Genomic DNA, 13,599 nt, shown 5'->3' on the forward strand with positions numbered 1-13,599 from the left:
AAACTCCACACAGACAGTGACCCGAGCCGGGAATCGAACCTGGGACCCTGGAGCTGTGAAGCAGCAGTGCTAACCACTGTGCTACCGTCCACCGATCACTGAAAGTGGCAATGCAGGTGGATAAGTTAGTCAATAAAAGCAGCTGGAGTGGTGGTTCAAGTGATGAGAGCTCGTAGGTAAGAGGTATTTTTAACTTACTCTTTTTTTCGGAGTTTTTTTCTCTAAGGCAACCGGGAGTGTAAAACCGGAAGTAGGCCCCAGTGAAACCTGGAAAGTTTTTTTTCCTCTTAAAAGGTACTTACCTTAGAGGGTTCGACGTCATTGTTCCAGAGGAGCAGTTAGAGTGGTGGTTCAAGTGAGGAGAACTAGTAGGTAAGAGGTATTTTTAACTTACTCTTTTTTTCGGAGTTTTTTTTTCTCTAAGGCAGCCGGGAGTGTAAAACGGGAAGTAGGCCCCAGTGAATTCTTTTGAGTCGGAGCAAGGGAGGCAGCGAGTGGAACGCGAGACTGCGCAGGCACCTGACGTCAGCCAGTAGCACGCGGAAGGTTTAAAAAGCAGGCCACTCTATCCAGCGGGCAGAGTTGTGAGCGGGTGGCGGAGTGAGAGGGAGCAGAGTGGGACAGCTTTGGCTCAAACAGGCTTCGGCGTGAATGGGCAGAGGCGAGGGTAGGTTCCGGTAAGTTGTTTTTGTTTCTTCAGAGTAGAAAGAATGCCAGGCAGGATGTTGGAATGCTTCTCTTGCAGGATGTGGGAAGTCAGGGAGACCTCCGGTGTCCCTGACAACAACACCTGCAGGAGGTGCATCCAGCTGCAGCTCGTAACAAACCGCGTTAGGGGACTGGAGCAGGAGCTGGGTGACCTCCGGATCATTCGGGAGAATGAGGAGTTTATAGATAGTAGCTTCAGGGAGGCAGTTACGCCAAAGGCACAGAGCACAGGTAATTGGGTTACCGTCAAGCAAGGGAAAGGGAAAGGGCAGGCTGGCCTTTCCCCTCCACAACAAGTATACCGATTTGGATACTGTTGTGGGGGATGCCTTACCTGGAGCAAGCTGCGGCAGCCGGATCTCTGGCACTGAGTCTGGTTCTGCAGCGCAGAAGGGAGGGTGGAAGAAGAGGAGAGCGTTAGTGATAGGGGACTCGATAGTCAGAGGTACAGACAGGAGGTTCTGTGGTCGTGACAGAGACTCCCGGATGGTTTGTTGCCTCCCGGGTGCCAGGGTCAGGGATGTCTCTGATCGCGTGCACAGCATTCTGAAGTGGGAGGGTGATCAGCCAGATGTCATGGTTCACATCGGTACCAATGACGGAGGAAGGAAGAGTGAGGAGGTCCTGAAGAGTGAGTATAGAGAGCTTGGTAGGAAGTTAAAAAGCAGGACCCCGAGGGTAGTAATCTCAGTGAGTACCAGTGAGGGTAAGAGTAGGATGCTCAGGCAGATGAACACGTGGCTGAGGAACTGGTGCAGGGGGCAGGGTTTCAGATTTCTAGATCATTGGGACCTCTTCTGGAGCAGGTAGGACCTGTACAAGAGAGACGGGTTACACCTGAACTACAAGGGGACCAATATACTTGCAGGGAGGTTTGCTAGTGTTATTGGGGAGGGTTTAAACTAGATTTGCAGGGGGATGGGAACCAGAGTGCCAGAGCAGATAGTGGAGCAGGGGTGAAAATAAATGATGTTAATAGTTGATGCAAAATCACAAATAGAAGGGTTGTGTGTGGTGGTAATAATCTTCTGAGGTGTGTCTATTTCAATGCCAGGAGTATTGTGGGGAAGGCAGACAAGCTGTGGGCGTGGATAGACACATGGAATTATGACAGTATAGCCATTAGTGAAACTTGGCTCCAGGAGGGGCAGGACTGGCAGCTCAATGTTCCAGGGTTCCGATGTTTCAGACGTGATAGAGGCAGAGGGATGAAGGATGGGGGGGTGGCATTGCTAGTCAGGGAAAATGTTACAGCAGTGCTCAGGCAGGACAGATTAGAGGGCTTGTCTACTGAGGCCATATGGGTGGAGCTGAGAAACAGGAAAGGTATGACCACATTAATGGGGGTGTATTATAGACCACCCAATAGTCAGCGAGAATTGGAGGAGCAAATCTGCAGAGAGATAGCAGGCAACTGCAAGAAACATAAAGTTGTAATAGTCGGGGATTTTAATTTTCCACATATAGATTGGGACTCCCATACTGTTAAAGGTCGAGACGGGTTAGAGTTTGTAAAACGTGTTCAGGAAAATTTTCTAAATCAATATATAGAGGTACCAACTACAGAGGATGCAATATTAGATCTCCCATTAGGAAACGAGTTAGGACATGTGACGGAAGTGTGTGTAGGGGAACGCTTTGGTTCCAGTGATCATAACGCCATTAGTTTCAACTTGATCATGGATAAAGATAGATCTGGTCCTCGGGTTGAGGTTCTAAACTGGAAAAAGGCCAAATTTGAAGAAATGAGAAAGGATCTAAAAAGCATGGATTGGTCTGTTCTCTGGCAAGGATGTGATTGGTAAGTGGGAGGCCTTCAAAGGAGAAATTTTGAGAGTGCAGAGTTTGTATGTTCCTGTCAGGATTAAAGGCAAAGTGAATAAGAATAAGGAACCTTGGTTCTCGAGGGATATTGGAACTCTGATAAAGAAGAAGAGAGAGATGTATGACATGTATAGGCAACAGGGAGCAAATAAGATGCTCGAGGAGTATAAAAAGTGCAAGAAACTACTTAAGAAAGAAATCAGGAGGGCTAAAAGAAGACATGAGGTTGCTTTGGCAGACAAGGTGAAGGATAATCCTAAGAGCTTCTACAGGTATATTAAGAGCAAAAGGAGAGTAAGGGATAAAATTGGTCCTCTTGAAGATCAGAGTGGTCGGCTATGTATGGAACCAAAAGAAATGGGGAGATATTAAATGGGTTTTTTGCATCCGTATTTACTAAGGAAACTGGCATGGAGTCTATGGAAATAAGGCAAACAAGTAGGGAGGTCATGGAACCTATACAGATTAAAGGGGAGGAGGTGCTTGCTGTCTTCAGGCAAATCAGAGTGGATAAATCCCCAGGACCGGACAGGGTATTCCCTCAGACCTTGAAGGAGACTAGTGTTGAAATTGCAGGGGCCCTGGCGGATATATTTAAAATGTCGGTATCCACGGGTGAGGTGCCGGATGATTGGAGAATAGCTCAAGTTGTTCCGTTGTTTAAAAAAGGCTCAAAAAGTAATGCGGGAAATTATAGGCCAGTAAGTTTGACATCAGTAGTAGGTAAATTATCGGAAGGAGTCCAAAGAGATAGGATCGACAAATATTTGGATATTCAGGGACTTATTAGGGAGAGTCAACATGGCTTTGTGCGTGGTAGGTCATGCTTAACCAATCTATTAGAGTTTTTCGAGGAGGTTACCAGGAAAGTGGATGAAGGGAAGGCAGTGGATGTTGTCTACATGAACTTCAGTAAGGCCTTTGACAAGGTCCCATGTGGTAGATTAGTCAGGAAGGTTCAGTCGCTAGCTATACATGGAGAGGTAGTAAATTGGATTGGACATTGGCTCAATGGAAGCTTATGGTATTTGCTACCAAATAAATCTGTTGGACTTTAACCTGGTGTTGTGAGACTTCTTTCAATGGAAGAAGCCAGAGAGTGGTGGTGGAGGATTGCTTCTCTGAGTGGAGGCCTGTGACTAGTGGTGTGCCACAGGGATCAGTGCTGGGTCCAGTGTTGTTTGTCATCTATATCAATGATCTGGATGATAATGTGGTCAGTTGGATCAGCAAATTTGCTGATGATACAAAGATTGGAGGTGTAGTGGACAGTGAGGAAGGTTTTCAAAGCTTGCAGAAGGATTTGGACCAGCTAGAAAAATGGGCTGAAAAATGGCAGGTGGAGTTTAATGCAGACAAGTGTGAGGTATTGCACTTTGGAAGGACAAACCAAGGTAGAACATACAAGGTAAATGGTAGGACACTGAAGAGTGCAGCAGAACAGAGGGATCTGGGAATACAGATACATAATTCCCTAAAAGTGGCGTCACAGGTAGATAGGGTCGTAAAGAGCACTTTTGGTACATTGGCCTTTATAAATCAAAGTATTGAGTAGAAGAGTTGGAATGTTATGGTGAGGCTGTATAAGACATTGGTGAGGCCGAATTTAGAGTATTGTGTGCAGTTTTGGTCACCTAATTACAGGAAGGATATTAATAAGGTTGAAAGAGTGCAGGGAAGGTTTACAAGGATGTTGCCGGGACCTGAGAAACTGAGTTACAGAGAAAGGTTGAATAGGTTAGGACTTTATTCCCTGGAGCGTAGAAGAATGAGGGGAGATTTGATAGAGGTGTATAAAATTATGATGAGTATAGATAGAGTGAATGCACTTCCACTGAGGCTAGGGGAGAAAAAAAACTAGAGGACATGGGTTAAGGGTGAAGGGGGAAAAGTTTAAAGGGAATATTAGGGGGGGCTTCTTCACACAGAGAGTGGTGGGAGTATGGAATGAGCTGCCAGATGAAGTGGTGAATGCGGGCTCACTTTTAACATTTAAGCAAAACTTGGACAGGTACATGGATGAGAGGGGTGTGGAGGAATATGGTCCAGGTGCAGGTCAGTGGGACTAGGCAGAAAAATGATTCAGCACAGCCCAGAAGGGCCAAAAGGCCTGTTTCTGTGCTGTAATGTTCTATGGTTCTATGCTTGCTTTCATCGGTTGGGGTATTGAGTATAAAAATTGGCAGGTCATGCTGCAGCTGTACAGAACCTTAGTTGGGCCTCATTTGGAATATTGTGTACAATTCTGGTCGTCACACAACCAGAAGGATGAGGATGCTTTGGAGAGGGTACAGAAGAGGTTTACCAGGATGTTGCCTGGTCTGGAGGCTATTCGCTATGAGGAGAGGTTGGATAAACTTGGTTTGTTCTCACTGCAATGACGGAGGTTGAGGGGTGACCTGATAGAGGTCTCCAAGATTATGAATGGCATGGACAGAGTGGATCGTCAGATGCTCTTTCCAAGGGTAGAAATGTCAAGTACTAGGGGACATAGGTTTAAGGTGCGTGGGGGCAAGTTTAGAGGAGATGCGCGAGGCATGTTTTTTACACAGAGGGTGGTGAATGTCTGGAATGCGCTGCCTGGGGAGGTGGTGGGAGCAGGTGCGATTGTGGCATTTAAGGGACAACTAGACGAACACATGAATAGGATGGGAATGGAAGGATGTGGACTCAGTAAGTGCATACGGTTTTAGTTTAGTTCGGGCATGATGATCGGCGTAAGCTTGGAGGGCCGAAGGGGCTGTTCCTCTGCTGTACTTTTCTTTGTTCTTTGTTTTGTCCTTTGTACATGTGACTCCAGAGCCACAGCGATGTGGCTGACTCGAACTGCACCTCTGAAGTGGTCAGTTCAGGGACAATTAGGGATGAGGAACAAATGTCGGCCTTGCCAGTGACACCCACATCCCATGGGAGAATAAAAGAATTTGTCTGTGTGCAGCCTCAACTCTCAAACACTGGCACACGTCTCAGTTGCAGCCTTTATTGATTGAAAATAATTGACAGCAGAGCAAGTAACAGTATTGTATAAAATTACAGCAGACATGTGTGTGATACAAATCAAAGTTTCATTGCAAATCCACCTTCGATTGTGCTGTATGAAAAATAGGTTCACCATGGTTACTTGAGTAATTATTCTCCATTTTGACTGAAATACCTCACCATGTTAGTCTAACTCCTACCTCCTCACCATATTAATGTTCTTCACTGTATGGTACAGGGGGGAGAATTACTTTCTTTTTCCATTTTTGCACGCTCTCTAAGCTTTAGTTCATCAAGTTCCATCGTTTGTCTCTTTGCTGCTTCCCTCTCATCCTCCAAAATTTTCATGAATTTGTTCATCATTTGTTCATTGCTCCGTGCCACAGATTCCATCATCTCTTTCATCATTTGCAACTGATGATCATTTGCAGCTTTTTGCAGCTCCAGCTGGGCCTGTTTTTCTTTCTCAGCTGTAAAAATTACAAATATTAATCCTTGAGGATTTTTAACAACATTGGATGAATTAATCACAACTTATTAAACTATGCAACACAGTGATGTCATAATGCTTCCACCTGGTTACATATGAAGGTGATCTTAAGGTACAAGACATTGGTATGGCCGCATTTGGAACACCGTGAACAGTTCTGGTCACCCTATTATAGAAAGGATATTATTAAACTAGAAAGAGTGCAGAAAAGATTTACTAGGATGCTACCGGGACTTTTGATGGTTTGAGTCATAAGGAGAGGCTGGGACTTTTTTCTCTGGAGTGTAGAAGGCTGAGGGGTGATCTTAAAGAGGTCTATAAAATAATGAGGGGCACAGATCAGCTAGATAGTCAATATCTTTTCCCAAAGGTAGGGGAGTCTAAAACTAGAGGGCATAGGTTTAAGGTGAGAGGGGAGAGATACAAAAGTGTCCAGAGGGGCAATTTTTTCACACAGAGGGTGGTGAGTGTCAGGAACAAGCTGCCAGAGGTAGTAGTAGAAGTGGGTACAATTTTGTCATTAAAAAAGCATTTGGACAGTTACATGAGTAAGATGGGTATAGAGAGATATGGGCCAAATGCGGGCAATTGGGACTACTTAGGGATTTTTAAAAAAGGGTGGTATGGACAAGTTGGGCCGAAGGGCCTGTTTCCATGCTGTAAACCCCTAAGGCTCTATGACTCTATGACCTGTGACATGATTCAGATTATGGATTAGGATTGTAACGCACGCCCTAGTTCTCATTAATTGTCATCTAATTTGCAATGGTTTAACACAACTGAGTGTATTGGTTTGTGAAGTCACTTCAAAAGGCTGTTATTAAGTATGTAGGACTGGAGTCACAAAGGTTAGAATGCTGGCCATGTTCCTCACCCCCTTCCCAAGACCAGCTTCCAACTCCCCAATCTCACCACTCACCGTGTTAGTCTAGCTCCCACTGCCTCACCATATTAATTTCTTTCCATCTGTACATTGCTATTTCAACTTGATGACTTCTTATCTATTCCAGCAGCCTCCTGACCAGCCTCCCACATGTTCATCTCCATAAACCCGATCCCAATCCCTCTCAAACTTTTGTCTGTTTTAGATTTAGACCGGGTCTCTCGCCGCACTAACAAAGAACAAAGAACAAAGAACAATACAGCACAGGGACAGGCCCTTTGGCCCGCCAAGCTCACGCCGCTCCCTGGTCCAAACTAGACCATTCTTTTGTATCCCTCCATTCCCACTCCGTTCATGTGGCTATCGAGATTATTCTTAAACGTTCCCAGTGTGTCCGCCTCCACCACCTTGCCCGGCAGCGCATTCCAGGCCCCCACCACCCTCTGTGTAAAATACGTCCTTCTGATATCTGTGTTAAACCTCCCCCCCGTCACCTTGAACCTATGACCCCTCGTGAACGTAACCACCGACCTGGGAAAAAGCTTCCCACCGTTCACCCTATCTATGCCTTTCATAATTTTATTCACCTCTATTAAGTCTCCCCTCATCCTCCGTCTTTCCCGTGAGAACAACCCCAGTTTACCCAATCTCTCCTCATAACTAAGCCCCTCCATACCAGGCAACATCCTGGTAAACCTCCTCTGTACTCTCTCTAAAGCCTCCACGTCCTTCTGGTAGTGTGGCGACCAGAACTGGACGCAATATTCCAAATGCGGCCGAACCAACATTCTATACAACTGCAACATCAGACCCCAACTTTTATACTCTATGCCCCGTCTTATAAAGGCAAGCATACCATATGCCTTATTCACTACCTTCTCCACCTATCCATCTTCTCCATCCTATCTCTAAGAATCCTCTCCAACAACTTCCCTACCACGGACATCAAGCTCACCAGCCTATAATTTCCCGGGTTATCCTTCTTACCCTTCTTAAATAACGGGACCACATTAGCTATCCTCCAATCCTCTCGGACCTCACCTGTGTCCAGTGACGAGACAAAGATTTGTGTCAGAGGCCCAGCGATTTCATCTCTCGTCTCCCTGAGCAGCCTTTTCCCTCTGAAATTTCAATTTCCCTGACAGTTTCTTTTATCATCTTGGCTATCCACAATTTATCTTTTTATTTATGGCTTATCGGCGAATCAATAAGAACAGCAACTATTTTCATTTATATAACACCTTTAACTTTGTTCAAACATCCCAAAGTGCTAATGCACAGTGGCATTATTAAATAAATTTTGACATTGACCCATATGATGAGATATTAGAAAACATGACAAAACTTGGTCAAGGATGTATGTTTTAAGACCACAGGAAATAGGAATGGGAGTAGGCCATTCGGCCCCTTGTGTCTGTCCCATCATTCAATAGGGTCATATGCAACAATTTGGAACTCGTGCAGCATTATATGAGCTAATTTATATCGCTCTGTACAAGCTCAAAACCCTGGTATACTGTGTCACCCTGAACTCCTGCACTAGGTACAATTCCAAAGTTACACCTCATTCCATTATCATGGGTATGTGTGAAAGACAGAACCCATTGAGATGCCGTTGTCATGGGGAAAACTACAGTGACATCACATATTTTAAGTGGACATTGTGTGGAACATCTAATTAGCCTTGAACTGAATTAAATTGGTGTGGAACAGTCCAGTGAAGAGGTTTCAATGATTTTTTTCTGTGTTCTTGCTGCAGTAGAAACAATTTGTGGGCCATGGCCCTCCTGGCCCAGGTGATGTCTGATAACAACCCACAATTCGCAAACAAATACTTTGCCCAATTTTCCAACAGTTACAGCTTTCAACACCATACCAGCTCCCCAAGATACCCACAATCGAATGATAAGACAGAAAGAGACATCTGCACTCTTAAAACTCTCCTGTGAAAAAAATGACACCTTACCAACAGCACATCCATTAACTCACACATCCATCCCAAAGCAATGTGGGCTAGTCCCACAGAACTCCTGATGGGCAGAGAACTCAATTCCCTTCCTCTCAAAGAAACTAATCTCAAGATTGACAGTCATTAACAACCAAAATATTCAGGACTGAGAACAGACCTACAAAGAGCAGCAGGCTTCCACATACATTGCAAGGTATTGCCAAGTTATTACAGGTACCATACCAGAAACCTGCCTCAGTTACCGAAAGGGGACAGAGTATGAACCAGGAACCTTGAAAGAGAGGGCTCTTTGTCTGCACGGGGAATAGTCAGCCAAGGTCACACGTCATCCATTCACCGAGAGTTACGATCAGGATGAAGAGAAGAAGCCTCTTCCTCATCCCTCAAGGTAAACCTCCTGCTATCTGCTTGAAACTATCAGAAGAAGATGATCAAGTGCCAGAAAGACAAGCAGATGACAGAACCCCCAAGTAAACAAAATTTTCCCCAATCAATGGAGCAAAGTCATCATGCACTTCTCCGATTGTGACCAGAATGAGATCTGGAAGATTCATCAAACCTCCAGACTGCCTGAATCTGTAAAGTCAGAGACTTGAGGGGAAGAAGAAGAGACAGCTCAATTATAAGGTAAATGCATTAGTTAGAAATTTAGGGGAGGTGTAGTATAAGGGTATCTGGCATAGCAAGGGTTAATGTGGGACTGGGTACAGTGCCGCCTACAGTGACCTGTAAAGGGTTACAGGACTTGAGACTGGAGAGAGTTGTGGACCAGACAGAGGCCTGTACAGAAGTAAGCATGGAGTTAGCGCATAACTGTTTATTTGTACTTAGTTATGTGATACCAATGAACACTTATGATTAGCAATACAAGACTAAGAACCTCTTCATGAGACCTACTGAATATAAAGCATACAACAGCTATTATCTCATCTGTACGGCAGAACAGGCATCAGAGGACAAATGCTCTGCTCCTGTTCTTGTTTTTTAAAGTTCTTACACACATGAAAGGGTTAATAATCACATAAGTTTAAAAATCACAGAAGCTGCTATAAAAGAAACCAGAGGTCTTTATTAAAGTTGACCAAATAAGCATCAAGGTCCTTAGTTTTTGTTCAATCATGAAACATGGGCATCGCTGGTCAGCATTTATTGCCCATCATTAGTTGCCCTTGGAGGGCAGTTGAGAGTCAACCACATTGCTGTGTGTCTGAAGTCACATGTAGGCCCGACCAGGTAAAGATGGCAGATTTCCTTCCCTTAAGGACATTAGTGAACCAGATGGGTTTAAGTCTGAGAGAATTGAGTCAGTCAGACATCTGAGAAGTGATTGATATCCACAAACACAGACACAAGCTGGGACGTCAATAATAACTTGTAACAATGATGAATTAGGGCAGCTAACATGACTAAGTCTTCATGCTGATTGGATATTATAATTAAGAAAGATTTCGATGGTAGTGATTGGTGTTTAACATTTGTAACTTATGCATGATGTAATCTAAATCAATACTTGTGACGGGATAGAGATCACTCCTATACCTTGATTGGTACATGTTAGTTACTTGTAATCAAATTTGAAACTATATCTGCTTGTGTGTTCCTCAGTTCTGTACTCTAGCTGGTCACAGATGAAAAGATAGAATTCTATAGCTATAGAATGAATGATCATTGTGAAATAATCTATGGCTCTGTCTGGGTACTTGAAGGAAAAAAAGTAGTAAATGCACTAAAAGGTGGAACATCAAAGAAAACTCCACAACACCACCAATCACATTGCACTGGATACCAATCCAGAATTTAATGCAAGGGTTCTGGGATAGGCTGGACTGGGGTTTGAACTTTTTACTTTGAATGCTGACACTAAAATGAGGGCTTGATCCAGCAGGATACTAAATGCTGCATATTCTATCAGTGTTATAGTAGTTATGGGGATACAGTGCTGGATATGAAGTTTTCTCCGAAGTGTTTATAGAATTTATGTCAACTGGATTAGGAGCCAATAGCAGCACGATATAAGAACATAAGACTTAGGAGCAGGACTTGGCCATCTAACCCCTTGAGCCTGCTCCACCATTGAATAAGATCATGGCTGATCTTTGTGGATTCAGCTCCACTTACCCACCCGCTCACCATAACCCTTAATTCCTTTACTGTTCAAAAATTTATCTATCCTTACCTTAAAAACATTCAATGAGGTAGCCTCAACTGCTTCACTGGGCAGGGAATTCCACAGATTCACAACCCTTTGTGTAAAGAAGTTCCTCCTCAACTCAGTCCTAAATCTGCTTCCCCTTATTTTGAGGCTATGCCCCCTAGTTCTAGTTTCACCCACCTGTGGGAACAACTTCCCTGCTTCTATCTTATCTATTCCCTTCATAATCTTATATGTTTCTATAAGATCTCCCCTCATTCTTCTGAATTCCAAAGAGTATAGCCCCAGTCTACTCAGTCTCTCCTCATAAGCCAACCCCCTCAACTCCGAAATCAACCTAGTGACTCTCCTCTGCACCCCCTCCAGTGCCAGTATATCCTTTCTCAAGTAAGGAGACCAAAACTATACACAGTACAGTTTTGGTGTGACCTCACCAGCACCTTATACAGCTGCAACATAATCTTGCTGTTTTTAAACTCCATCCCTCTCGCAATGAAGGACAAAATTCCATTTGCCTTCTTAATTTCTTCTGAAAAGGAAGAGGGAAGCTTATGTAGGGATGAGGAAACAAGGTTCAGATGGCCCGATTGAGGGTTACAAGTTAGCAAGGAATGAGCTGAAAAAGGGGCTTAGGAGAGCTAGGAGGGGACATGAGAAGTCCTTGGCGGGTCGGATCATGGAAAACCCCAAGGCTTTTTACTCTTATGTGAGGAATAAAAGAATGACCAGGGTGAGGTTAGGGCCGGTCAAGGACAGTAGTGGGAACTTGTGTATAGAGTCAGTAGAGATAGGCAAGGTGATGAATGAATACTTTCCTTCAGTGTTCACCAAGGAGAGGGGCCATGTTTTTGAGGAAGAGAAGGTGTTACAGGCTAATAGGCTGGAGGAAATAGATGTTCGGAGGGAGGATGGCCTGGCAGTTTTGAATAAACTGAAGGTCGATAAGTCCCCTGGGCCTGATGAAATATATCCTAGGATTCTTTGGGAGGCAAGAGATGAGATTGCAGAGCCTTTGGCTTTGATCTTTGGGTCCTCGCTGTCCACGGGGATGGTGCCAGAGGACTGGAGAGTGGCGAATGTTGTTCCTCTGTTTAAGAAAGGGAATAGAAATGACCCTGGTAATTATAGACCGGTTAGTCTTACTTCGGTGGTTGGTAAATTGATGGAAAAGGTCCTTAGGGATGGGATTTACGACCATTTAGAAAGATGCGGATTAATCCGGGATAGTCAACACGGATTCGTGAAGGGCAAGTCGTGCCTCACAAATTTGATTGAATTTTTTGAGGAGGTAACTAAGTGTGTTGATGAAGGTAGGGCAGTTGATGTCATATACATGGATTTTAGTAAGGCGTTTGATAAGGTCCCCCATGGTCGGCTTATGATGAAAGTAAGGAGATGTGGGATAGAGGGAAAGTTGGCCGATTGGATAGGTAACTGGCTATCTGATCGAAGACAGAGGGTGGTGGTGGATGGAAAATTTTCGGACTGGAGGCAGGTTGCTAGCGGAGTGCCACAGGGATCAGTGCTTGGTCCTCTGTTCTTTGTGATTTTTATTAATGACTTAGAGGAGGTGGCTGAAGGGTGGATCAGTAAATTTGCTGATGACACCAAGATTGGTGGAGTAGTGGATGAGGTGGAGGGCTGTTGTAGGCTGTAAAGAGACATAGATAGGATGCAAAGCTGGGCTGAAAAATGGCAAATGGAGTTTAACCCTGATAAATGTGAGGTGATTCATTTTGGTAGGACTAATTTAAATGTGGATTACAGGGTCAAAGGTAGGGTTCTGAAGACTGTGGAGGAACAGAGAGATCTTGGGGTCCATATCCACAGATCTCTAAAGGTTGCCACTCAAGTGGATAGAGCTGTGAAGAAGGCCTATAGTGTGTTAGCTTTTATTAACAGGGGGTTGGAGTTTAAGAGCCGTGGGGTTATGCTGCAACTGTACAGGACCTTGGTGAGACCACATTTGGAATATTGTGTGCAGTTCTGGTCACCTCACTATAAGAAGGATGTGGAAGCGCTGGAAAGAGTGCAGAGGAGATTTACCAGGATGCTGCCTGGTTTGGAGCGTAGGTCTTATGAGGAAAGGTTGAGGGAACTAGGGCTGTTCTCTCTGGAGTGGAGGAGGCTGACGGGAGACTTAATAGAGGTTTATAAAATGATGAAGGGGATAGATAGAGTGAACGTTCAAAGACTATTTCCTCGGGTGGATGGAGCTATTACAAGGGGGCATAACTATAGGGTTCGTGGTGGGAGATACAGGAAGGATATCAGAGGTAGGTTCTTTACGCAGAGAGGGTTGGGGTGTGGAATGGACTGCCTGCAGTGATAGTGGAGTCAGACACTTTAGGAACATTTAAGCGGTTATTGGATAGGCACATGGAGCACACCAGGATGATAGGGAGTGTGATAGCTTGATCTTGGTTTCAGATAAAGCTCGGCACAACATCGTGGGCCGAAGGGCCTGTTCTGTGCTGTACTGTTCTATGTTCTATGTAATTACGTGCTGCACTTGCAAACCAACTCCTTCAGATTCCTGCACAAGGACACCCAGGTCCCTCTGCACAGCAGCATCCTGCAATTTTTTACCATTT

At 44.6% G+C, this 13,599-nt stretch overlaps 1 protein-coding gene across 1 annotated transcript in view; it reads right to left on the reverse strand.

Moving 5' to 3' along the window:
• Positions 1 to 5,498: 5,498 nt before the first annotated feature.
• LOC144504273 (guanylate-binding protein 1-like) overlaps positions 5,499 to 13,599 on the reverse strand; it is a 28,888-nt gene continuing 20,787 nt past the window's right edge. The window contains exon 10 of the mRNA XM_078229370.1: positions 5,499 to 5,981. Coding sequence (XP_078085496.1) covers positions 5,734 to 5,981 — 248 coding nt within the window. The 3' untranslated portion in view covers positions 5,499 to 5,733. The remainder of the gene's footprint in view (positions 5,982 to 13,599) is intronic.

This window comes from Mustelus asterias, chromosome 15 (assembly GCF_964213995.1).
Source record: "Mustelus asterias chromosome 15, sMusAst1.hap1.1, whole genome shotgun sequence".
Lineage (NCBI taxonomy): Eukaryota > Metazoa > Chordata > Chondrichthyes > Carcharhiniformes > Triakidae > Mustelus > Mustelus asterias.